General features: G+C 36.2%; 2 protein-coding genes across 3 annotated transcripts in view; one reads left to right on the top strand and one right to left on the bottom strand.

The window, feature by feature from the left end:
- Positions 1-16934, top strand: part of gdpd2 (glycerophosphodiester phosphodiesterase domain containing 2) — a 49185-nt gene extending 32251 nt beyond the window's left edge. The window contains exons 9-16 of one of the 2 annotated variants that reach the window (XR_007441004.1): positions 67-149; positions 3514-3673; positions 4612-4812; positions 6479-6621; positions 8116-8263; positions 9065-9147; positions 10096-11025; positions 16238-16934. Coding sequence is in view for 1 of the 2 variants with exons in the window: in XM_007254413.4 (XP_007254475.3) it covers positions 67-149; positions 3514-3673; positions 4612-4812; positions 6479-6621; positions 8116-8263; positions 9065-9147; positions 10096-10165 (888 nt within the window). In the remaining variant the exon portion in view is untranslated. Of the gene's footprint in view, positions 1-66; positions 150-3513; positions 3674-4611; positions 4813-6478; positions 6622-8115; positions 8264-9064; positions 9148-10095; positions 15164-16237 lie in introns of those variants that run through there. The other variant, XM_007254413.4, reaches the window with a different exon arrangement.
- A 6694-nt stretch (positions 16935-23628) lies between these two features.
- On the bottom strand, positions 23629-26519 carry LOC111196509 (uncharacterized). Its single transcript, XM_022685880.2, has 3 exons — positions 25903-26519; positions 25743-25805; positions 23629-24596 (listed from the first exon to the last, which is right to left on the bottom strand). The coding sequence occupies exons 1-3, from the start codon at positions 26261-26263 to the stop codon at positions 24124-24126; spliced, it is 897 nt and encodes a 298-aa protein (XP_022541601.1). The 5' UTR covers positions 26264-26519; the 3' UTR covers positions 23629-24123.
- Between the last annotated feature and the right edge of the window lie 1239 nt (positions 26520-27758).

The following is a 27758-nucleotide window of genomic DNA, read 5'->3' as shown; positions in this document are numbered from 1 at the left end:
GTGGCCTCGCCCCTAAAACTGGCAGTGTGTTGACCTCTAAATCCCTTTATAATGTACTCTGTCCAGCTGGCTCCAGAAAATACAATGATGTCCTTCAGGAAAAGTATGGAATGCGGTGTTGCAGCATTCGAGACGGACGTGCAGCTCAGGTATGTCTTTTTTTTTTTTTTTTTTTTTTTATATTGCTTGGATTAGCTAACATCAGGGCTTTTTAACCTTTTTTTAAAAGTGAATCTTACTCTGAACATTTGTAAAACACAAGGTGAAATTTACTTATTTTCACGAGAAGGCAGGCAGGATTTTTTTGGCCTATACATTTTTTTGACACCACTATTTACAATATTCAATTCAATTCAATTCAATTCAATTCAATTTTATTTATATAGCGCTTTTTACAACAAAGGTTGTCACAAAGCCGCTTTACAGGAAAAACAGGTCCACGCCTCTTATGAGCAGCACCACAGAGATGCCAATTTTATGGTGACACAGTGGCAAGGAAAAACTCCCTTTAAGAGGAAGAAACCTTGGAAGGAACCAATCCTACTCGGGTTGACCCGCTCAGTACAAACAAACAACAAACAACAAACAAATAACAGAACAAAACAGTACAGAGAGTTAATGTGAACTATGGCTAATATAACAGGTACTACTTTATGAATATAAGAATGTGATGGGCACAAACTATAGAGCTATGGCTAATACAGAAACAGATACTGAGTGTGTTAATGGTAATCAGTGCAGGGTTGCAGAGCCGGAGAACAACACAGCGGGCAGTGGAGAGCCAGGCTGGGAACATCAGGAACAGGGCATCTCCATACATGTAAAAGAGATAGATAGAGAAAACAGAAAGGAAAGGAAGAGAAAAAAAAGCAGAAGTTAGAAGGGTTGTGAAATAATTCTGATGAGTAGAAGGACAGGGCTGATTCCTGAAAGCTGGAACCACAGACGGACACATCCAGGAAGACCGGCCGGCCAGGCGTCTCAGCACATGTGAGAAAGATAGAGAGAGAGAACAGAGAGGGGAGGGAAGAGAAAGGGATTAGAATGGTTTTATAAAACTCTGCTGGAGTGGGATGGGCACTGGTAGCAGCAGCTCAGGACATGGGGAGAGAAAGAGAAAGCAGATGATTAGGACAGGGTTTATATTTGCTGGATAAGCTGTAAGAGGAAGAAAATTGTAATGAGACATTACTCAAAAGCTTGAGCAAATAGAAATGTTTTGAGTCTAGATTTAAAGATTGAGAGTGTGTCTGAGTCCCGTATATTAATAGGGAGGCTATTCCAAAGTTGGGGAGCTTTATAAAAGAACGCTCTTCCTCCTGCATAGTTTTTTCTAATACGCGGGACTTATAACAGGCCAGCGTCTTGGGAGCGGAGTGAACGCGGCGGATTGTAAGGAGTAAGGAGTTCCTGTAGATAATGCGGGGCCAGACCATTGAGGGATTTATACGTCAGGAGAAGTATTTTATAATCTATACGAAATCTAACAGGTAGCCAGTGTAGGGATGAAAGAGTAGGTGTAATGTGATCGAACTTTCTAGCTCTGGTAAGCACTCTTGCGGCTGCATTCTGAACTAGCTGGAGTTTATGGAGTAATTTATGTGGACTTCCAGCCAACAACGCGTTGCAGTAGTCCAGCCTGGAGGTTATGAATGCATGTACCAGCTTCTCAGCATCTTCCAGAGAGAGTATACTGCGGATTTTAGCTATATTTCTTAAGTGGAAGAATGCAATTTTGACTATGCTACATATGTGAGCATCAAACGAAAGAATTGGGTCAAAGATGAGCCCAAGGTTTCTATGTCTACAGTATTAACATTTATGTTTTTATCAATATTAGGACCTAATAGAAGGACCTCAGTTTTATCAGAATTAAGTAAGAGAAAGTTGTGTGTCATCCAATTTTTAATGTCTTTTATACAGTCTGTTATTTGATTTATACAGAGCTCCTCGTTGGGTTTAGCAGATATGTAAAGTTGCGTGTCATCAGCATAGCAGTGAAAGTTAATACCATGCCTATGGATAATTTTACCCAGTGGTAGCATATAAAGAGTAAAGAGTAATGGACCCAGTATTGATCCTTGAGGGACACCATATTTTACTCTAGACTGATAAGAGCAGTCTATATTTAGAATTAAAGTACGAACACTAGCAGTTAATGTGACTGGAAATCTTAAAACTAAAAATGTAAATGTAACAAATTATAACTTATTATAATAATAATAATAATAATATAGATATAATATAATAATAAATTATATCTTATTTACTTAACCTCACATTTTTTGACTAAACTTAGTTATTATATGATTGTATTTGATCAAGGTTGAGACACAGTGCTGCCACACTTATCACACACATATCTCTAGTGCTAATTGGCACTAGGGACCATATGACAAACACTGGACAAACATTCAAAATTTAACATGATGTGAAATGTACACAGCTCTGGATAAAATTGAGACAAATTCAAAATGATCAGTTTCTCTGATTGTACTATTTATAGATATATGTTTAATTAAAATAAACTTTCTTCCACTTCTATAAGCTACTACATTTACATTTACATTTACATTTTCGGTATTTAGCAGACGCCCTTATCCAGAGCGACTTACAACAGTGCTTCAAAGTTACTTAAGTTACCCAAAGCTAGTTTGTAGACAAGCATCAAGAGATACATAGAACTTAATCATGTTTAGAACCCTAGGAACTTAAAAAGATGTGTCTTCAGTCGACGTTTGAAGACGGCGAGTGACTCTGCTGTTCTGACATCCAGTGGAAGTTCATTCCACCACCTTGGTGCCAGCACAGAGAAGAGTCTGGATGTCTGTTTTCTGTGTGTTTTGAGTGATGGAGGTTCGAGCCGAGCCGTGCTGGAAGCTCTAAGAGCTCTTGGTGCAGATCTGGCTTTGACCATCGCCATCAAGTATGAAGGAGCTGGTCCGTTTTTTGCCTTGTAGGCCAGCGTCAGGGTTTTGAATCGGATGCGGGCGGCAACAGGAAGCCAGTGGAGGGAACGCAGCTACTGATAACATTTTCTTCCAAATTTGCAGAAAATGGGAAATGGTCAAAAAGATGCAGTGCTTTCAGACCACAAATAATGCAAAGAAAACAAGTTCTTGTTCATTTAGAAACAGTACTAATCAGAGCAGTATTTGGTGGAATACCCCGATTTTTAATCATGGCTTTCATGCTTCTTGGCATGCTGTCCTCCGCCAGTCTTTCACACTGCTTTTGGGTGACCTATTGCCACTTCTGATGTAAAAGTTCTTGTGATCATCAATCTTCCTGTTGATTACATTCCAGAGGCTTTCAATTTCCTTTTTTGTGCCTGTTAATATTTAATTTTATTTTCTTTATGACCCACTTTCTTGGCTCACGACCCATCCAAATGCTGCAACCAGGTGTTTGTGAAAACCCCGGCTTAGATAATTTCTGAGACTAATATATAAGCAAATATTGTTTTTAGTCTCGATTCTGCTGCATAGTAACTCTACTGTTCTCTATTTTCAGTAAAGACTCAAAGCCCTTTCTTATGCACGACCACGGGAACAAAAATCTGAGGAGGACGACGAACGTGGACACTGTGTTTCCAAACCGATCAAACGACACGAGCAGTAACTTCACATGGGAGGAGCTGCAGATGTTAAACGCAGGCGATTGGTTTGTCAAGGTAAAGGAGTGTGTTAGAGTTTTAGTTTAGTTTTAATTTTTGCATTTGATTATTTATTTATTTATTTTACTGTTTATTTATCATTTTTAGTTCATATGTCTACATATCACTGATCATGTTTACACCCATCATCAGAATAATTGCATCCAGAATAGGCTCTTATTCACAAGGTACTGATGATGCACTATTTCAACAGGATCATGCTCGTCCACAGACCGCTGCAAGTTTTACATTTACCAAATTCTTATAGTAATTTTTCTTATTAGAATTTATTTTATTATGTTTATTGTTGGTATTGTATTACATGGGTTGGACAATGAAACTGAAACACCTGTCATTTTAGTGTGGGGAGGTTTCATGGCTAAATTAAAGCAGCCTGGTGTTCAATCTTCATTAATTGCACATTGCACCAGTAAGAGCAGAGTGTGAAGGTTCAATTAGCAGGGTAAGAGCACAGTTTTGCTTAAAATATTGCAATGCACACAACATTAAGGGTGACATACCAGAGTTCAAAAGAGGACAAATTGTTGGTGCACGTCTTGCTGGAGCATCTGTGACCAAGACAGCAAGTCTTTGTAATGTATCAAGAGACACAGTATCCAGAAGGACCAACCACATCCAACAGGATTAACTGTGGACGCTGTAAGAGGAAGCTGCCTTAAAGGGATGTTCGGGTGCTAACCTGGATTGTATCCAAAAAACATAAAACCACGGCTGCCCAAATCACGGCAGAATTCAATGTGCACCTTAACTCTCTTGTTTCCATCGGGACAGTTCTGTTTCAGTTTCTTTGTCCAACCCCTGTATATGGTTTATTTTATTATTTACTATCTATGAATTTACATTTGATTTGTCTTAAAGCTATGTAAAGATATGTTGATTGAGCTTTATTGATGCATGTTGTTTATAAAGTGGTGAATTTTGTGTTGTTTGTGCAGACAGACCCGTTTTGGTCAGTTTCCTCACTTTCAGAGGAGGAGAGGGCACTCGCTCGTAATCAGACAGTGCCGCTGCTCAGTGATCTCCTAAACCTCGCCAGTCAACACGGCATCTCCATCATCTTTGACTTGAAGAATGACTATGAAGACTGTAATCATACAGTGAGGACCATTCTGGAATCTGGCATCCCGCAGGATCTGGTGGGTTGAGTCAATAAGTGAATAATTATTTCACCTTTTAATAAATTCTTCAGTAAAAAGGTTTTTCAGTAAAAAAAGTCTGTGAAACTGTTGCTAGTAAGTTTTACACACACATGAAATGGTCATTTCCCCCCTAATTTTCTTGTCATTGTTGCCAAGACCCACCACTAACTAGGTCCCATATGGGATGTAGGATAGGAACTAGTATGAAGTCCCATGACTTTTTCCATGAGACCATAGAAGCTAAAGAATGCTATTGACACATCCCTGGTACACCCCTAATGCTGTATAACAACTTATAAATGTGTGGGCATTCCCAAGCCCTCCCATGTGATAACACTTTATGATTAACTTATAAAGTGCTGTTCCATTACTTTTGGCATGTCTGTATTTTAGACATAACTTTTTTGTTAATAAAATGTTTTCAATTATTTTTTTTTCAGCCCTTAAATCTTTTTTTCTGCTTTTGTATATCCACTGGGGTCTCCACTGCCCCATAAACACACTGAAAAAAAAATGGTGTTCGGGATGATATGCTTTTACAAGCCGTTTGGATGCTCTTCCCCACTACATCAGTTTGAATAGCACACAGCAGGATTAGCCAGCAGACTTTGTCTAAAGGAGGGATCTGTACCTACTGTCAATTCAGGGAATGAGGAAGATGTAAGCACTTTCAAATAATGAGTTTTGTGCAATGTTTTATGTAATTTATGTTTTTGACAGTTTGAGGCTAAATGCAAAAATAGAAAATTTGATGTAAAAACTCATTATTTGTTTTTTTTTTATGTAGTGCAGTGTACAAGAAATAAGTTTTCATCAATTTTTCCAGTTACATTTTTTTACATCTCTGCACCTCACAATTTTCAGGAAAATAAAAAAAAATGTATTTTCTGATTTTTCCATTTTTGCATTTTTAAAGTTGGGTTAAACCATCAGATTTGTGCTACAATATACAAAAATGGACAAATCTGAAAATCAAGAGAAGATTTACATTTTCATTTTTCTTGAAATTCTGTTTGCCAAGGGCTGAAATGAAATCTTTACTCTACTGAATGGAAACAAAATAGTGATTAAGTTTTATACCCATTTTTTTATTTTTGAATTTAGCTTGTTACGGTCAAAAAATAAAAACTGCTAAATGTTACACTGACCGTGCTTCTATTGCAGTTTAACATGAACTAAGCAAAAGCTAACACTAACTTGCGGTAAAGACTAATTTCAACAATGCATCAAAAACTTAAATGGAAGCGGGTGAGAATAGAGCTCTTTATGTGGGAGTGATTTTGTGTAAAGAACTTCATGAACTTGTTTTGTAGAGCCCATAGACATATTGTAACTTGTTTAACGAATAAAAGAAAAAGAACATTGCACCGTTTATTACATTTGTGGTTCTGATTTTTTTTTTTTTTTGTGAGGTCATTTCAGGTCCAACTCCGTTGATTAACAAGTCAGTTAGTACGCATTGGGTACATTTATATTAAAATAAAAATCCAGGATGATTTTATCCCTGTATTAGTCACTGGTAATGATATCAATCATTAAATGATTTTAATGACCCCCATCTATATGTAGTTGGTAGTATACTTTTATCTGTTGAATAAAATAAAAAAATGCATTTGTACATGATATTGATCCAGATTTGCTCTGCTTTCTCTATTTTTTACAGATCTGGTGGCTTCCTGACGCATGTAGAGAGTATGTCAAAAAACAAGCTAAAGGTTTCCGTCAAGTCTACAGCAATGTGACCAAGATGAAACAGAACAACGGGAAATTTTTAAACCTGTACTACGAGAGTGCTGCAGAAATCAGGTGAGTGTTGGAGGATTTTGCACCCTCTGCCTGGCATGCAGAGACATGAACGTTGGCTCTGCAGAGTTTGGCTTGAGGATTAGTGTAGTCTTACAGCCTGAGGGGAAATATGGCACAGGTATATTAATAAAACTAGTCTGCTGTGCTGTGAAATATGCAGCATGGCTGTGTGAAACTTCAGTGAGTTATTACAATGGCAGATTACTACATCACATTTGTATGCTGTAATGCTTTGTGATGTAAAGAGCTTTATATCCTCTTGTCTTTGATTAATAGTCTATAGATGTTTTGGGTCGTAACTTCACACCAGCGTAAATCTTTACTTTCTGTGATACAAGCCCTTACATGTTGCAACACCAGACAGATCAGCCTGTCTGCACTTTAGTTCTCACTTAGTTCAACATTAGTTCTCTGGGCATCAGAAAGTTGAAGAACATTAGTCCTGGTCTGGACAGGTCCAGAGCTCTGAGGATTTGTGTGATAATGTGTTTGCACGTGCTTGTGCTTGTGTGGTTCAGAAACCTGAGGAACGAATGCATTTCAGTTAGCCTCTGGGTGTGAAATGAATGCTAGCTATTCTTAATACAACACCGGTTTTAGAACACAAAAGTTTTAGAACCCATTTTTTTCAGTTTTATTTTTGGAATTGTATCTCTTCAGGTCCAGTCAATAATCTTAAATGGTACAATGTTTGCAGTAAAATGCCAGGACCTGTAGGAAAAACAAATAATTAATAATTGCTAACAATAATTAATTATTGGTAAGTAGCAATGGCATAAACTGAGCTTTGAAAATGGATTTTTAAAAATGTAAATTTACAAATCCTTTGTCTGTAGTAAAGCTGTAGTGCTGGAACAGATCTGTGTTACTGCTGTTACTCTCTACTGCAGCATTTACACACTTACACACACACACACACACATTCTCACTTTCATCATCATAACAACTATAAAAAAACACTCTGTAACTATTTAAAAATATAAGTATTTTCATTAAATAAATTACAGATGAAGCCAGAGAGTGGTGAGTACAGTTTCCTACACCTGCAAAAGACTCTTGGAAACTGGAGAAAACTGCTACAGGAAGACGTCTGGCTGACCCACATGGCAACATACCTTTAGCTCAGATTAACATGATTGGACTAAGTCTCAATTTCAGCAGTAAATAGAAGAATTGGAGGCCTGACATATGAAGTGCAGTAATGATTGATTGATTGATGGATGGACGGATGGATGGATGGATGACTGATAGTGTATATACTTTTAACTGGCCAGTGTTCAACCACGTCACTCACAAGATAGCATCTCACAACTCATACAAACCCCTGATGCAGATAGATGGGACGTGTGTGTGCGTGTGTGTCTGTTTATTATGAACTGATGCTGGCTTGGTCATGTACTGCTGTTGGATGATGTATGCATTTAAAAAGATTTGGGTCTTTTAATTATGTATTTAAAATTGTAGGCCTAAATAAATGTGTTAAATGTGTGGCAGAAACCTGCGGAACGAGAACGTCTCCATTAATCTCTGGGGGGTACACGAGCGCTGGCTCTTCTCTCTGGTGTGGTGTATGGGGGCCACCTCAGTGACCACTAACACCTGCCACGTCTTCAAAGACATGTCCCGGCCTGACTGGCATCTGGTGAGTACCTTACCTGCCCCAGTTCTTTCCTTTTGCATCATAAATCTTTCAGATTAACAATGATTTATAATGGGGCCTCAGGATATACAGTATCATTTCAGTGCCACCATTCATTGTCAATTACATTGTAGAATGTGCATTCTTACCTAAATAAATAAATAAAAGAATAATGTATACATATACATGCTGCATTTTTGCTGTTTGTACAAAATATTTTTTCTATATTGTAAGTTCCTAGATTATAACAGCCCAGTATATATTTATCCAAATTTGGATGGTGTATATTATTAATATCATTATGGATATGTTGATTGATTGACTTTTGGTAAAACCCTGGTCAAATGTATATAAAATATCTAAAAAGGTGCTAAAAGTGATAAAATCACAATTCTTTCCTCTTTTACTCTATTTTTCTTCACTTTTCAGAAACATGATATATAGGGTCTTATGTAATGTTTAGTTGAGCAAAAGATGGCATACCTCTAAAGAACCCTTTTGGACACCTTTTGAATATTTTTAAGTAAAGGAAAAATGAAATATCAAACTAGGAGTGACATTTTTGAATGAAGAATTTAAAGTTCTGATCATTTTAGAATATTTACTTGTTTCCACACTAAAAAGAAATGAACCTTTTGTATATTCTACAATTGTATACATAATCTAAAACTTTATTTTGTTATAAGTAATAAGGTGCAATATGATTTTATTATCATGTTAGAATTGGTTCTTTCTTTGTGTTATACTGTAACTATGTGATTTTTTTAATCTTAATTCTTGTTTAATGCATGTTTGTTTCCTCAGAAACCTTGTTATTACCGTATCATGTGGATTACTGCAGACTCTGTGTCATTCTTATTGATGGTCATACTGTTTGTTGTGCAAAGGTAAGAACTGTGATTAAGATCAGGACGCTAATGGAAATGGCATTTGTGCTTTTATTAAAAGGGATATTTTGTGAGTCTAAAGTCAAGTCTCAAAAAGTCTCTAAATTGCAAACTATTTGGACATTTGTTGGTGTGGTGTAGTGGATAACACCACCTCCTAAAAGTGGGATACCATGTGGGAGACTGGGGATCAATTCCAGGTCTGGGTGACTGAATGCTGCACTACACCAATAAGAGTCCTTGGGCAAGACGTCTAACACTATACTGGCCAAACTGCTGTAAATGTAATGTAGTGTAATGACAGTGGACCTAAATCTAATGATTTTTTAAATGTAACAATGTTAACCTGATAAACCTGTAAGAGGAGGACCACAATGGAAATAAACCTTAAGCCCAATCCGGACGGGATTAGTTTCTCAGGGGCTCCGGAGGTAATTTTCTTTTTTATGTGGGGTTTTTATCCTCTGTGATTTTATTCCTGTCCAGAACAGCCATGTGCATGTTCTTTTCAGATTTCCTCTGAGAAAATTACAGGCTATATTATCTACTGTTTTTCTCTGAACTCTCTGGTCCTCCAGTAATTTTAGTCCCGTCTGGAAGCACATCTCTGAGTTTCATCACCTCGCTCTTAATAAAATAGCTATATGTCCACTGCCGTGCACCGTAATTACACTTTGGGCAACTCGGACTTAATCTCTGATAGACACTGATGGAGTCACCCCCCTGTTAAAACATGTTCCTGATGATTTCAGTATTGATGCTAAATAAAATTGATTTGTGGATGCTGACAGAGTGGGAGAACATTAAGAATTAATGGGTTCATGATGACATCCACTCATCAGCATATGATCTGTTCATTCTTACACGTAAAGAAAGCTGGAACTGTCTCTTACCTTACATCAAAGCAGCCACATTACAACCAGTTTATTTGTGTTTCTTTGTTTACAGGAGAAGGAAGTCAAGGAACCGGATTTTTCGTTTGGAACCAGAAAAAACTATACCTCTCCTTCCCCTGTAATTAGCCTTTAAAGGTCACTAAAGCACTCTTTAATTGTATGCACTCGCAGGGCTCAAACTTTTGACTGTAAATTGCAGAAAACAACAAACAGCATCCCACACAATGTGAAAGTAGCCTACACTGAAATATGCTGCTTAACAATAATACTAATATCCGCAATACTAATAATAATAATAATACCCACCACAGGGTTTACGTTTTAATGCCAGTGCCCATCCAGCTCTCTAATACACTTATATGATATGCCAAATGTCATGGGACTAAAACTTGTATTGTATCCTATGACTTCTGCTAAGTCCCATAGAAGTTAAAGAATGGCTGCATTAAATGCGGAGGTGATTTCTGCCAGAATCACTGCTGCCTTGCCATGAGCACGTCGGCTAGTGTTCAATCAATGTCACTCACAAGATAACACCTCACAGCTTATACAGGTGCGTGCATTATTAGACTATATACTCTGTGTTAAAACTTCATAATCCGTTGATTACTATGACTATAAAAATGCAGTAATGCATTATTGTAATAAACATATGTACAGTACCAGTCAAAAGTTTGGACACACCTTATTCAATTCAAAAAAAATCTTTATTTCTTTATTTGATGTATTTTCTACATTGTAGATTAATATTAAACACATGAAAACAATTAAGGGACATAGATTTAGAATTATGTAGTAAACAGTAACAACAATGTTATTCCTCCACATTAATCCCCTGATCTAAACCTGATGAACTGAGATGGTGGTTTGAGGTGATTTAATTGGGATGAGCTGGAGCTTCACAGCGTGAAGGAAAAGCAGCAACTATTGTTCAGCACCTCCAGGAACTCCTTCCTTCAAGACGCTGAGAAAACTATTCCAGGTGACTCTCCCTCATGAAGACACTGAGATTAAAATACCAAGAGTCTGCAGATCTGTCCTCAAAGATACATGTATTAAACATATTATGTTTTTTACTAAATAATTCAGCATGTGTTTTTGGATAGCTTTAATATAATCTTCAATGTTAATTTCAAAATGTAAAAAAAAAATCATAAAAAGAAAAAAAAACACATTGAATGAAAAGAGATGTGTCCAAACTTTTAACAGGTGCTATATATAAAGATGTGTTTTTTTTATTAATGGCTGGAGGTAAAATAAGTTCCTTGCAAAAGCTGTTCCCTGATTGGGCTTTTGACCCGTTTTGATGTGACCCAGTGACTTTCAATAGAAATGCTGTTCCAGTTCCAGTTTAAATACCGGTTGTTACTTTTACTTCTTTGAGAATTAGTGCATTCTCATATTTCGCTCTGAAAGGCCGGTTCCTCCACACCCAGGTTAATCTCAGCTTCACACATTTTTAGCGATGATTCATCGCTGGCAGCCTGATTAGTCCTCAGTGTTCTGGAATTTCATAATCGTTATTCATTTATGTATTGTTGCGCTCTACTGAACTGAAAGTTCCTTATTCCTTAAAGCTAACTGAATGTTGATTTAGGGTCAGTTATTTTGTGTATAGTTCCTTTTGGGATGGTGATTATTGATTTGTTATTTGTGTGATTCTGTTTTGAGAAAATAATTGAATTAAAAAAAAAACTTATAGAATGAAATAAATTAATTTTAATCTAAAAACTTATTTTAAAAAATGTGAAAAAAAACTAGTAGACTAGTAGTAGTTAACTGTGAATACATTTGTCATTGTGTGTGTGTGTGTGTATATGTACAGTATATACAGCATTTATTTGTTTTGTTATTTTTGTATTTTCTTTTTCTTTGCTGATTTTAACTCTAAACTGGGGGAGTTTGGGGTCATATAGAGTCACTATTAGCTGTGTCCTGAAGTCTAGGCTGCAGTCGAGGTTTGGAAAGGGAATCACAGGGAATCTCCCGATACGATATTATCATGATATACAGCCACGATAACTATATCGCAAGATAATTCTCTATAATACTTAATTCCGTCTGTGTTACTGAGGAGGATAAAATACTCCTAAATAATCAAATACCAGGAATTATGAATTCATTGGTGTCAGTTTCACAGAATTGAACAAACGGTATTCTTCACCGCAGGTTTATTAACCCTATTCATTTGATTGTAATGCCTTCATTTGGAGTAACTTCATGTAGCAGTAACTTTAGTAAGTCTAATTGAGGGGCGAGACTTTAGAGCATGTATTTTTATTAAAAATATCTATATTTAGGGCTCTCAGTGGTCCAGCGGATTAAGGCGCTGCCACTATGATCAGAAGATTTGAATCCGGTTTGAATCCTGTTCATGTAGCTTGCCATCAGCTGCCAAAGCCCTGAGAGAGAACAATTGGCCTTACTCTCTCTGGTTCGGGTAGAGGGCGCTCTTTCCCCCCCATCACTCCTAGGGTGATGTCGATCAGCACAATGTATCTGTGAGCTGATGTATCAGAACAGAGTTGCTGCACTTTCCTCCAAGCGCACTGTGATGCTACTCGGTAATGCTGCATCAACAGCAGCTTGAAAAGAGGCGGTGGCTGACTTCACATGTGTCGGAGGAGGCATGTGCTAGTCTTCACCCTCCTGGTGTTGGGGCATCACTAGTTATGGGGGAATCCTTATGAGTGTGTTGGGTAATTGGCCGTGTAAATTGGAAGAAAATGGGCATCTCTTGTAATTGTGGTGTGAACTTGTGTTCTTTTTCATTTCGGTAAAGAAATAAATTACTGAAAGCATAATTTTCCACAATTTTTTACAGGGCTTGTATCCTTTAGCTGTATAATACAAATTAACATTTTAAACTACAGAGCTTTGTTGGCTTGAAAGTGTGCAGAGAACTGTGGGTAACTTAGGACTGGGAAGGATACATCAGTTGCGCCCTGAGAATCATTCCAATGTTGGCTGAATTTCTCAACTGTTCTTAATTTCGAAACAGCCACAAACCCTTACGTTGAAATTCTTTTCAGGGTGGTTCATTGCAGCCATGTTCCAAGAGGTGATGTTTTTTGAATGTAAGGGCATATTGTCTAGCACTGTTTCCAAAGTGCAAGAAATGCTGATTGTATCCCTTGATGCCCAAACTCGATCTCACTTAGAAGGCCATGTCATGATTCAGTCTCTGTATCTAAATCAGATATGAGCCTTTAGCTGCGTTATCACTACCTTTTTACCCCAAAAAACCCCAGAAAACTAGATTACTAAACTTGGATTCAGACATGACTAGGTGCCTTCTTGCCTCAGAATCCTGCAAACTCATTTGCAACCTAAATGAAAATTAGCTTCAAAGAACATCTTTGGCATTTTTTTCCAACATATTTTTTAACAATATAGTCTGTTTAATGAGGTTCTATGAAGCAGATTCTAGGCTGAGAAATCAGCCTACCTCAGCTATGGCCTAGACTTCAGGATGCAGCTAATTCTTTTTTTTTTTTTTTTAAAGAGTAGTAAACTTTGTACATTTGGTGCAGTTTGCGTTTAACCAGCACTTGGATTCTTTGTTTTCTTGTTTTTCTTTTTTTCTTCTGGTTGTTGTACATTGTAAATTGAGTAAGCAAGTAGGGCTTTGTATCTGTTAAAACTCATGCAATATGTATCACGATACAGGGGTCACAATACTGTAACACAACGTATTGCAATTGTTTAAAACTGTCAAAGTATGAAACATACTACCATACATATAAAATCTAAGTACAAAAAACATTACTTCTCATGTTATCAGAACAGTGGGTTCTATCGACACAGTAAAACAGTGCCCCCTAGTGGGCGGGGTTTAATCACAACTCTAAATGAACCACTTCTGACACCAATCTTTACATATAAACTTGTAGTTAAATTTTGATACTGTGTTTTTGACAATCGATATCGATTCAAAGCAAATTATCACAGTATTTTGATATATCGATATTTTCTTACACTCCTATAAGCCAGTAAACTGCATTTGAGCCTTTTCTATATTTTTGGACTGTATATATTGTATGAATTCTGGCACACAGTGCCTTGTATCTTTGTGGGTTTTTTTTTCAGTTTTTAATTCATTTGACTGTGATTTGAATGTAGCAGCTGTGATTTACAGTATTGTGCAAAAGTTTTAGGCACTTGTGGGAATTTCAGTAAAGAAAAAGCTTCTTATCTGTGCAGTAAGTGTTTATTAGCTCAGTAAAACACATTACAACATTACAATAAACACAAACAGCAATTTTACAAAAAGCAGTTTTTACAGCACTGTTTTCCTCAAAACATCTCCTAATCTCTCCTCCTCATCTGAGTTCTCATCATATTAAGCAACACCTGGTTTGGTAAATTACTGGTAAATGTGGTGAATCAGGTGAGCTGCTGATGGAACTGAACATAATATACACCTGCTGGCTGAGGAGAAATCTGTAATCTCTACACTTTGTTCTTCAGCTCGGCTCACAGGATATAACATACTTATAGTTAAAAATGAGAATTCCTTGTCATGTTTTACTGTATTTGTGTTCATTTGCATCTGTTTAAATCATATGTGGTGCTTTTTTCAGGTAAAAACCCTCATATTGCTGAGATAAATAGATTAGTGTAATTTGCTTTGGTGCCTAAAACTTTTGCACAGTACTGTATATTTTGTCAAAATGATAAATGAGCCAACAGACATTGCTCAAAATGAATTTGAATACATTTTTTTAAACTGACGTCCAATAAAAGTTAAGAAAGTTGCCGTTTTTGAGATTAGAGTGTATTAGTGCAACAGCAGTAATCAATAAGATTAAGTGTATATATAAAAAAGTGATGTATTTTGACAGTAACCTGTATTTTATTACAACTTTCATTTCTGTCTGTGTGAAACTGTAACTCTTTTGTACTAATAGTAACTCTTTTGTAACCGTCAGGCTGACGGGTAGGAGATTGATTGGTTGTGATAACGCTGTTCTTCAGCTGATGCTGAATGACTGGAATTTCAGAAAGTTGATTTTGGCAAGATCTCTAGATTCTTCCTTGAAGATGTACATTGTAATAAACCCTCGGGAGTCTGTTGGTGCTTCTTTGAAACAAATTAAAATCTCTGGCATTTATTTTCATTTCAGACAGAAAACTATCCTTAACTCTTTAATATTCTGGGCACTTTTTCGGTGCCCACAATATTTTTATTTTGAGCATTTCTAAGACTGTAACTAGGGGTTAAACTGAACCCAACCTGGTTGTATCATCTCTACCAATCAGCAATGATATGTTTTATTTTTCAAAATCATTTAGAAGTCCCTGTGTCCTTTTAATATCATGCATTTTCATGTTTTACAGTTTTTATCTGTAAATCACTTCACACGTTGATTGTTTTTGGTAAATTTTTGAACATGTCCATATATATATATATTTTTTTTTTTCTGCAGAAAATTTAGAATTGTTTCAGACTTTTAATAACTGGATTTATTTAACTTTATATATGCTAGGCTCTATAAAATAGTAAATTATGATTTAAAGTTGTGTCCAAATTTGGTAAAATTGTTAATTTGCGTTAAAAAATTAAATTTAAATGAACAATATGAGTTTCTAGATGAAACTTAAGCACTAATGTGTTAAATGTGACAGCACTATACTTTATACAGCAGTGTAATTTCATATGTTTGATAGAGGTGTATATTTTATAAACTTTTTTTTTCTTTAAAAAGAAAATGGTTAAAAACGCAGTTTTTAAGTACATAAAAAAATTCTTTACATTTTGTCTGGGTGAGGATATTAAAGGGTTAATCTTTTTTTATATGTATTGGAATAACTGGGGGTACCTGCTGTTATCCCAGTCACTGTCATAACTGAGAAAAACTTCACCAGTTTGTATTGCTTTACATCTACAGTACCAGTCAAAATTATGAACACTTATTCTTATTCTGTGTTTTTTCTATATTTCTTTATATAATGTTTTTTCTACATTGTAGATTAATATTAAAGACATGAAAACTAGTAGTGAACAGTAAAAAAAATGTTAGTCCTCCACATTAATCCCCTGATTAAAAACCTAAACCTGATGAACTGAGATGGTGATTTGAGGTGATTTAATTGGGATGAGCTGGAGCTTCACAGCGTGAAGGAAAAGCAGCAGCTATTGTTCAGCACCTCCAGAAACTCCTTCCTACAAGACACTGAGAAAACTATTCCAGGTGACTCTCCCTCATGAAGACACTGAGATTAAAATCTCACCAAGAGTGTGCAGATCTGTCCTCAAAGATAAATGTGATACTTAGAAGAATCTAAAGTATAAAACAGATTCTGTTGAGTGAGAAGAGGTGTGTTCAGGTGTGTTTAGACTGGTACTGTATGTACCTTGTAATCTTTGGGGTATAATAATAGTCACAGGGCATTAAGGCTATTCAGCTTTGGTGATTTAATCTGCAGTACCTGAACCCTTGGTGTTTTGTACAGGTAGAGCAGATAAATAACCCGGAGGGTTTTTACCAGCACTTGATAATAGTAATTTGACATATATAAATATAAAGTCTGTAAGATTGAAACTGTAGTGTGTAATAAACACTGTGACCTGTGTCCTGAGCTGTACTGAAACTGGGATCATTTCTCTTTCTCTTTGTATTTGGGACAGAGATAAACACACATTTATGGTGTTTTATTACAGAAACTATTAGTCATCTGTTCTGTATGATTAGAAAGGCAGAGCATTAACCAGTTACATTTTCATAAACCAGTAAAACCTGGTATTTTTGCTGTAGTTTTTCTTTTTTCTTTTTCGATTTTACTATTTTGTATGTATTTTTCAGACAGCATTGTGATAAATGAGCCTGTGACCTTGTTTTTACTACACTATTATCGTGTAAATAAATGAAAAAATGAATACTCTTACAACTGTATTGCTCACTGTATGATATTCCTGTCTTTAGGGTGAATTAATAGATGGCAAGGCTAGTTTATTTGTTTAGCATATTTTATTAACATTGGCAATTTCAGTTGCTTTATATAAACACACAGCAATAAAAACACCAATGAAACCAATGATCTAATCAGAATATAAAATTAGACAAAATGACTAAATTAAAGCAGCAGTCCTTAATATGTATTCTTTTATATTGAAACTAGTAATGTTGCTGAGTGGAAAAGAGGAAAACAAAATAATATATAAAAAAGCCTATAATCAAAATCCAAATATATTTATTCTAAACACAGTGTGGTATGGTAGGTCCCAGGACTTTTCTCAGACTTTAACAGCTATTGCTGTTTACCTGAGCAACTTTTTAGCAAACATGGTGCTGTTACACATTCTTACCAAAAACTCACAGACTGTCACTTTAAATTTAAATTTAAATTGAACTAAGAATATTAAACTAAGTTTGAAGAACTTGGGGGGGATCAAGGGAAATAATAGTCATAAAATTTAAATAATTTAAAAGTAGAACATAATAAAGTGCATTAAAATATATAAGGACAATAAAATAGAGGCAAGGTACAGTAAAAGTAAATTGCTACATTTGGGGCAAATTGCTACATTTGGGGCATGTCTTATATCATTGATTTAATTTATTATATTTGTTTATTTCAGTTAAGCAGCATAAAGCTAAATGCTGCAAGTATCACATGTATCTTTGACGACAGACCTGGCCTAATCTCAGTGTCTTCATGAGGGAGAGTCACCTGGAATAGTTTTCTCAGTGTCTTGAAGGAAGGAGTTCCTGGAGGTGCTGAACAACAGTTGCTGCTTTTCCTTCACGCTGTGAAGCTCCAGCTCATCCCAATTAAATCACCTCAAATCACCATCTCAGTTCATCAGGTTTAGATCAGGGGATTATTTAGTACTCCATTTGACTCCATATGTGTCCCTTAATTGTTTTTATGTGTTTAATATTAATCTACAATGGAGAAAATACATAAAGAAAATAAATAAAGACAAAACATTGCATTAGAAGATGTGTCCAAGCTTTTGACTGGTACTGTAAATACGAAAGCTGTGCCTTTTAGTGTCCTGATGTCCTATGTCTTAAGCATGTAATACTACATAGCAGGGTTAAGATTGCTAATATGTTATTCCTGACTTAACACAAGCTAACTGTATAGCTAATTACAGTACAACAATACGATTTTACGTAAGTAAAAGTATGTGCAGCACCATTTCCAAGAAGGAAAGATAGTATAATAATACCCTCTCTAAGGTATTATCTAATCAAAGCAGTTGCGTAAACTGAGGATAACCAGTAATTCAAGTACTTTCCACCACCTGAGTGAGAAAGATCACCGGGTTTCTGTGTTTTACAGGAAAAAAAACTCTAATAATAATAAAAATATAGTCAATATTTAGAATAACAGGTCTAGTATTTGTTAACCCCTGGATATCCTTTGTGTGTGTTGTGAAAGAAAATGGCTTTAATTGAATTATGGGACTTTAGTGTTTAGATTCTGTTGCAAATTACTGCATTAGTTCTATAACTCATATGTACATTTTTAACAAATAGAAATAACTAGTATTGACATAGATTGATTAAATCAGCTTTATAGTAATGTGCCTCTATTAGGATTCATCCAAATACCTTGTGTTCAGTTAAATCTGCACACATTTATAAATGATTAACTCATATTTTGAGTTTGTATCCAGCACTTTTTTGTATTGTTGAAAGACAGATCGTTTCATTCTTAGCAAAAGTTTCTGATCACTGAAGCGGTTAATCTGATCCGAATATCAAACTACCAGCATTTCCTAAAGGTTTGTTTTTTAAGATGGTACTGAAATAGATATGAAGCGATATTTGCTGCTGTTTCCTCACATACGTGCTGTTTTTAACTGCTGCCATACTATCTAACTGCCCTACACATCTATTTTAAATAGACTATGAAAAAAAAGTTTGGTGGTGGGGGATTATGGTATTTAGTTATGTGATTAATCGTAATTGAATTCTGTAATTACATTGAATCTTTAGGAGGGAGACAAAAAATGATGTGCAGTATGGTGTGCCTGGTGAAGAGTAACTGTTTATTTTACCTTGAGTGTATTGACAAATATCTTTCAAATGATTACTTATCTTAGTATCTATAATTACATAATCATTGTGTGAAACCTTGTATTCTATATGCATAACCAATACTCACATTGTATTTGATCATTTTTATTACTCGCAGTGTATTTTACACGCATTTATATAGAAGATTAACCAATAATCACAATATATTCTTTACATATATAGTAAAACATTGTTTGATCAGGCATGTGACTAACACAGACTCTATTGTGACAAATTAACCCACACGATACATAAGGCGTTTACTAACACATAGGGTCGAACAGTGCGGCCTTTCTCTCTGTGCGTGCAAAGTCCTTCACCTACCAAAGCGGGAGGACGCGCGCACATAGGGAGGGCGGCACTGTCTAATTACTGGAACAATATCACACTGTCTGACTGGACCCAGTCAATTCTTAAAACAATACCACACTGTCCGGCTGGACACAATCAAGGCCAAACACTAGTGGTCCGGTCAGACTTGTGAAACTTGAACACTAACACGTGAAATTATGCATACTAACATGAGATGATTTTAGCAACGCCTCATCAGCAGGCTTCACGTCATTTGGGGTATAAACATGGAGTCAGATCAGAGGGGGGTCGGAACTTCTACTGGGACGGCTGTTAACTGTCTTGTATGTATTGGTTCTCCTGAATTCAGTAATAAATACTTGGTTTGCTTTCAACTTCACTCCACCTGTCTACGACTCTCTATCAAACGAACACGTAGGGGAGTTGTACCCCGGACGAGAGGTGGGGGTAGCCCACCTTTCATTTTCTTTTCTACAACACTGGCAAATAGACTAGAGCCTTTTTTATTGTAATAATAATAATAATAATAATAATAATAATAATAATAATAATAATAATAATAATAATAATAATAATAATAATAATAATAATAATGAAATCTTTATTTATAGAGCACCTTTTATACATTGAACATGCAGCTTAAAGTGCTTTACAGTGTAAAGAACCTGTGTGGGATGCTATTTAATGCACTGTCAATGTATTGTAGATTTTACTTTATGTAAACTCTATTTAATTTACGATTAATTTACTTTTCATGGGCTTAAAACCCCTTGTGAGGTCCATAAATCTGACATACAATTCATTGCCTCTGTGTAATCTGGCCATAATATGATCTCAGCACTGCCTGCTGGGGTACACAGAGGTGCATGTCACACAATATAAAACAAAAAAAGCAAACAAGCACCTGCAATAACCAGTATTTAATTATTACATAGTTTTTTTCATAATAGAGTCACACAAAATATAAAAAAGTTCAGAATTTAAGTATTTTTGATATTATGAGTTCAGTAAACATGTGGGATCAGTTTTCCAGACTAGTCTCAGTCTAAAGTAATAGAAGATTCCAGTGGTGATTAATATCTAACAATGCTTTTATTTTTGCTATAGTATCATTTGGCATTCAGCATTGTGATAACACCAGCTGTGTGTGTGTGTGAGGTTGTGTGTGGTACCCTCTGATGGACTGGTAACCTCTCCAGGGGGTTTTCTGCCTTTAGATGTAAGATAAAATATATTAAGCGGTTAAAAACATCCAGATCTACAACCTGTTTTATATTTAAAGGTTTTTTAATATAATAGTACAATGCATATCTGCGTCCAATACAATGAAGTGTATAAGTGGGTCATAAATAAAAAGATGTATATTAACCAGAACATGTACAAAAATATATTTGGTTGTTTATATTTTACTATATTCTTGTTGTAAACGTACTAAAACACTGTTTTTTTTTTCATTATTATTATTTGTTTTTAGGTAGACCACTCCTGTAATGTTTTGATTGCTTGCTTTCTGTAAAACATATCATTCAAATGATCAGTTTGTTATTAATAAAAGTCAAAAGAGAAATTCATATTTAATGTATCCACAGGGACTCCTAATTTTCAAACAATATATTTTTCCGCACAAAAAAAAGTTCCATAGAGGGTTAAATCACTTTTGTAGGTCAAATTAAACAACCAGTTAAAAATACACCAAAATGCAGAAAGTGGCATCTAATTCAATAAAAATTTACTCTCTCTTTCTGCCTCTCACTCTCTCATAAATTGAACCAAGGCAAATTAATCTTAGTTGGAAAAAAATAATTATCTTTATGATTTGTACTAATTAAGCTAAAAACTGAATACTTTTTAAGGAGTAAAATAAGTGTGATTTAAGAATTTTGCAGTCAGAGTGTTATTAAGGCTTTTTACCAGTAGGTGGTAGGAGTGGTTTAAAAAAAAAAAATCAAACAAACCTGTGCTGCTTCTTTTGTCCTAAAGGGAGATTCTAATCAATTTACCAAAATAGCTAAGCTCATATATTTAACTCTGTATTGATATGGTTGTGATTTTTTTTTTATTGTAATAGATGCCAAAACACAAATGCTGAAGTGCAACTGATATCCTGAATACTACTGGTTAAGATTAAGAGAAACCTTTTCTGGGTTAGCCTATCTTTAATATATTTTACTTTGTTCATTTTATTGTTTTGTTTGTCAATATAAATAGGTATGCACAAGTTACACGTTTTACGTGTAAATAGTTTTCATTAAGTATGGGGGGTTGTTTTGGCATGGTTGTGAATAACCTTAATATTATATTATATTATATATTTTTGGGCAAAAGGTTAAACCTGTTACATGAGGACACTGATTGTGTAAATCAGTTGAATCAATGGACCAAACTGATTCACTGAGATTCACTGATTCACAAGTGCTTTCAAGTTGTTTCAGCTCCAACCTAAAACACAAGCCAGGTTTCCATCCAAACCTTTCGAAAAAAGAATGCGCAATTTCCAAATTTCGGCAGAAAAAAATGCGAATTAAGCCGTGTTTCCATTCACTACAGTTATGCGAATAAACTTTAGATAACGTGGGAGAGGACGCCAAACAAGCATGGAGAGGTTTGATTCTGTTTTTGCTCTGTGCAGAATTATTTTCGTGTCCATTTGCCATCTCTACATGGTGATGGTGTTTGCTGTTCAAAGACGCCGGGCAGGACGAGCACTGGAAACGTTATTAAGGGCGGAAATCTCGGCGCGACCACGGCGACAGCCACCGTATACCTGGGAGCGCAAACGAAACAAACTGTTCTGGGAGAACATCGTTCAGAGCCATTTTTCTGATCAGCTTTGGATTCGGCATTTTAGAATGTCCAAAACAACGTTTGAAAAGCTGTGCGTCATGATTGGACCATATGTAGGGCCACGTATTTCCAGTCATCGCCCACCTGTGCCAACTGATAAGAGAATCGCCATCGCCATATACAAGCTGGCCACCTGTGCTGAGTACAGAGTAGTGGGTGAAACATTTGGTGTAAGCGTAACAACAGTCCATCGTTGTGTGTACGCTGTATGCCAAGCAATACGAATAAAACTAATGAACCGGTACATTGCATTACCGGACGCGACGGAGGCGCGAGAAATAGCACAGCGCAATAACGCGGCGCACCACATACCACAGGTGTACGGTTCATTGGATGGTACTCACATTCCAATCCTGCCTCCAGCAGTTGGATACAGGGATTACGTTAATCGAAAGGGATGGCCTTCGATTGTGCTCCAGGCACTTGTGGATGACCAGCTGCTCTTTCGTGATGTGTGTGTTGGATCGCCCGGCAGCGCGCATGACGCAGCTGTCTTTAACACATCCCACCTCTTCAGGTATATTATAATTAACAGTTATGTTCACATCATGTACTCTATTAGGTCAACTATTAAATATTATGTAAATCGAACAGTAGCTATTTTAAATCGATTTTTACATGTAACATATATTTACACCCCAAATACTGATTTTAAATTAATTATTCTAACCATAAACAAATGCTGAACATGCAAGTTAACAGGACAATTGTTTGTATGTTGAAATATGTTTATAGATAAATTTGTAGGTATCTTTCTGCAGATTTCAAGAGAGACATCCTCAATCAACCACAGAAATAAAGGGTGTGCCGGTCCCACTTCTAGTTGTAGGAGACCCAGCATACCCCTTGTTGCCATGGTTAATCAAGGGGTTCTCTGGCAGTAACCTAACTCCAGAAGAGCAACTCTTCAATGAGCAACTAAGCCGAATTCGTGTGGTAGTCGAGCACACTTTCGGACATCTGAAGTCAAGATGGAGGGTTCTTGCCAAACGATCAGACATCCACCACTCCTTCATGCCAACAGTAATTGTAGCATGTTGTGTCCTTCATAACTTGTGCAAGAAGGAAGGGGACATGCTGCCACCACCTACTCATTCAGAGCCCTCCACCCTCCAGCAACCACCTCAGCATGACCGTCAAGATGCACCAAATAACCCATCTACTGCAATCAGGGAAGCTCTTGTCCAGCATGTTGTTGACAGATTTAAGCAAGGACCCTCAACAAGCTCCACTGTTTAGTGTACTTATCAAAGACACACTTTAAAGCAGGTCTTAATTTACCCCTCTACCCAATCTATTTCCTTGTAGATAAATACCAGCTTAGAAGTAATTCACAAACAAGTACATTTAGGAAATTGTTGGTTTATTTACTGCTACATGTGAAATGTGCTGTTCAACAGATGTACATAGTTCAAATGTACATAGTACCCAAATATGCTCCCAACAAAAGTCCTTAAATTACAAACTGAGGTAGTATGATTGTATCAAAATGACATCACATAAGATCCAAACAAAAAAAAAACTAAAATGGAGCCAAGATTTCACTGACCATAAGGCAAAAGAAAAAAAAAAAGCAATATTCTGTTTTCAACATGTAGAACACTACATAACATATTTAAATGACCATTTTGTCAGCAGCTTTTATGTTTAACAAATTTGCATTTTAAGCCTCAATCCTACAACACATTTTTGCATAGTTTTGCAAGTTAGAACCATAAAAACATCAAAACCTTAATATGAACAGCACCTAACATTTCTATTTACCAAAGCCCTCAGTCAAACAGACCTAGAACATGTAAATTCAAATAAACCTGTTCAGCCAAGAACAGTAAAGTAAAGCAGTGCTTGGGCTAGTGCTTAGATGCCACTTAAAAAAAGTGCATAGTTGCTTATTACTCTAAATTAAAGTAGGTAGGGAAAGCTGGTGAATCAGTGGAACCATTATCTGGTGTACTTTGCTGACTGTAATATTTAGGTGGCTGTGTAGTAGCTGCATGTGGGTAATAACTTGAATTTGGGTGAGAGTGGTGTGAAGAATAATTGAGGGTGTTGCCACTGCCCTGTCTATTCATTCCTGCCATAATCTCAGTGGCATGTGCATGTCTTTCAGCAGCTTCTGCACATCGCTCAAAGCACTGCACAGCTTGGCTTAAGACAGTTGCAATTGACTGTAGTGTCCCTTGCTCTCTCTCTGCCTGTTCTTGCTGCTGTTTAAGAAAAGTTTCATACAGTTGGCCTGTTTCAACCTGCTTGCTCCTAACTGAAGACCGTCTCCAAAATCTTTGGGATGTGGATGCAGGTGGTCTCCCCTGTTGTTCACCCTGTCCTTGAGCTGGATTTTGTTCTTCAGGTCTTTCAAACGAGGCTGTAAATGAATAAGAAATATATGTAAACATCAAGCAGCATGGATGGGGTCATGCTTACTTTTGTTTTAGCTGTTATTTACTCTTATTTTTGTTATTGAATATGAACGTTCATCCTGCTTCCTAAGTGTTCTAGTGCACAAACGAAATCAACATAAGTCAACATCAAGTCTTCAGAAACAGAAGACATTTGTATTAATGTAAATGTAACACATGTAAATAACTAAAAGAAATTGATATTTTATTTGTGAAGACTTTATTTTATTACCAACACAGCAAAAAAAAAGTAGCAAATGAAGGCATTTATTGTACAATATTTTTTTGCAATGTTATGCAATGCGTTAATGCTTCTGAATCTTTATTTAATAAACAAAAAAACCCAAAGAAAACATTTTAATATTTATTGACCAAATGATCTGACTTGCTAAAATAGCCTGGCTAGATCAAGCTGTACAAATTGGTTAATCTGGTTTGTCAGTTGAACTTTAAAATGGCACAGAACACATTTTCATATACATTTGATTATTTAGCTGGGCTACAAGCATGACCAACCTGATCAAGTTGAACCACCGGTATGACCATGACCAATGCATGACCTGCATTGTCTTCAACTGAAGCTAATTTTAAGCTGAATTTATCTGCAGGGTAAGTAATTTGCTAGCATTACAGTTTGGCTAAATGTAGAATGTTGTTAGGCCACAATAGTGTGTGTCAAGTTTACTTGTTATCATTAATATTTAATTTAAATTTTGAGTATATTACTAATCCAGCAGTATTAAAATAAACCCAAAGCTACAAGTATAGTGTTAAATTTAATGACTAAAACATGACGGTTTAGCTTTATAGAATTATTTTTCATGATATTCTATTTTTTTGGAGGTATTTAAAGACTATATTACTTTTTTAATTTGATTTTGTCTCTTAACCCAATGTGTTTAAATTTATATACATATAAAAGTCTAAAACTGTTAAGTCAAATGTTCTGTTTTGGGTTTACCTTTGTTGGGGTTTTTTTGTCTGCTATTATTATTTTTAAATTTTTTGGAGTACTCAACCTCTTTTTGCTTTTCAGTGAAAAAAAAAGTCCACTTAACAGGGGATACATTGCTAAATAAGTTATTTTAAGCTTATGAATTATGCGTTCTTACTTTCGGACTCAGCTGTATCTGTTTCATGCCCATCCTGTCCTGCCATGGTTGTCTCACCGTCACCTACATGGTACAACATAAGTTAATAATAGCTAAAATCTCGAAATTGTCTCCGAAAGCAAGATAAACATAAACCAACTGGATTGTGAGAATACAATACCTGAACTGTTAATAGTGTCCGCGAGAGATGTGACGATTGGCCTTTGCCCAAGAATATTATCCATTTTCTCAAAAAACCTGAAGTTGGTTTTTGTCTTCCCTGCTGCTCCACTTGCTGACTGCTGCCTCTTTTCACTCATGTAGCGCTGTTTCAGAGCTTTCCACTTGCTTCTCATTATCGGCCAAGGCTTCTCAAAACCTTTCTTGGACATTTTTTGCTGCAATTCCTGGTACATTTGTGCATTCCGTTGTTGTTTGCCATCCAGTATAGCGTTTATGTTGCTTTCGTCGATTAAATCAAGGAAAGCTGAAGTCTCCTCGTCCGTCCACACATAACGCGACGGACAATCCTGTCCCGCCATGTTTTAGGTCTGATCACATGGTACAGAATCACATGACTTGAGGCCTGATACGTCATTTTTTATGCGAAAAACCCTTTTCCATCCAGTTTTTCCGAATTTTGGCGATGCGATATTCTAACTTTTCCACCCCCTCCTAGCGTAAAAATCGTTTTGCGATATTTGGGGCTTTTTTCGAATTTTTGACTTTTTCCATCCAGCTTTTTTCATGCGCATTTTCAAAATGCGCAAAAACTTGGTGGATGGAAAACCCTCTACAGTCAGACCGATACATTAGTTTCGATTCAGTTACATTAACCAGTCATAGCTACAGGTAATGATGATGTTAGTGTGAATCAACACTGTGATGGGAATGAATCACCACCAAACCGATTCTTTTGAACGAGCATCGTTTCAGTAGAGAGATTCAGTGATTCTTCTAGCTTTAAACACATAACTCTCAGCGTCAACGCTTTGATATTTTTTTCCTACCGTGAATCGGTTCTTTCTAATGAACGAGTCACAGTTGAAGTATTGTAGCTATGGGTGATCCATGAGTGAACCAACACACTTATTGGTATGAATCACCTGAAGACCAAATCTGAGCTAGAGGTCTGCGCGGGACTGTTTTTTTAAACCCGCTCCCGCCCGCTCCCGCGTCTTTTTGTCCCGCTCCCGCCCGCTCCCGCAAAAAAATCACTTCTTTTAATCCCGCTCCCGCCCGCCACATACACATTCCCGCCGCTCCCGTCCCGCAGTCCTAATATGAATTGAATTAATTACATTTAGTGCTTCAAATTTACATATGTATTTATTAAAACAGCAATTCAGTTCGCAGTCCAAACACATGCCATCAGGTGCATCAAGAATCCTAGAAGTGGATTAGAAGTGGATCTATATTATATAAAATAATAAATGTAAAAATATATAAAATTAAATTCAATTAGTTTAATTAATATTTGTATTATTATTATTAATAATAATAATAATAATAATAACAATAATAATAATAACAATAACAATGTTATTGTTATTGTTATTATTATTATTGTTATTATTATTATTATTATTATTATTATTATTATTATTATTATTATTATTATTTTGCACCAGTATAGTAAATGTCGTCCTTTAAATTACACACCCCCCTCCCCCCCCCCCCCCCCTCCTCTGCACACGCCTGCTGGAGATGCTGAAAATGTGTGTGTGTGTGTCCATCCTCCGAGAGATTTTTCTTGTGTTTTTTTGTTGCTTGCATGGGAATCATAGCGTGATTATTATAATTTTCTTAACTATTTATCAATTTGCGGGAGCGGGACCACATGTTAATGTGGTCCCGCTCCCGCATGGCCTGTATTGATTAAATTACCGCTCCCGCCAATAACAATTCAGTTTTGTCCCGCGCCGCAACATATTCTGACGGGTCCCGCGGGTCCCGCGGGACTCCCGCGGGAGTGCAGACCTCTAATCTGAGCAGCTTTACCAAACCGATTCTTTTGAACAAGCAGCTTTGAATCGA

Source organism: Astyanax mexicanus, chromosome 10 (assembly GCF_023375975.1).
Source record: "Astyanax mexicanus isolate ESR-SI-001 chromosome 10, AstMex3_surface, whole genome shotgun sequence".
Lineage (NCBI taxonomy): Eukaryota > Metazoa > Chordata > Actinopteri > Characiformes > Acestrorhamphidae > Astyanax > Astyanax mexicanus.
The sequence above is the reverse complement of the archived record's forward strand: the minus strand, read 5'-3'. Positions and strand labels throughout refer to the sequence as shown.

Coding starts and splice junctions, on each gene's coding strand:
- LOC111196509 (XM_022685880.2), bottom strand. CDS start 26,263: ATGGCGGGACAGGATTGTCCGTCGCGTTATGTGTGGACGGACGAGGAG. Junction 25,806..25,902: donor GGACACTATTAACAGTTCAG/GTATTGTATTCT, acceptor TGTACCATGTAG/GTGACGGTGAGACAACCATG. Junction 24,597..25,742: donor AGATACAGCTGAGTCCGAAA/GTAAGAACGCAT, acceptor ATTCATTTACAG/CCTCGTTTGAAAGACCTGAA.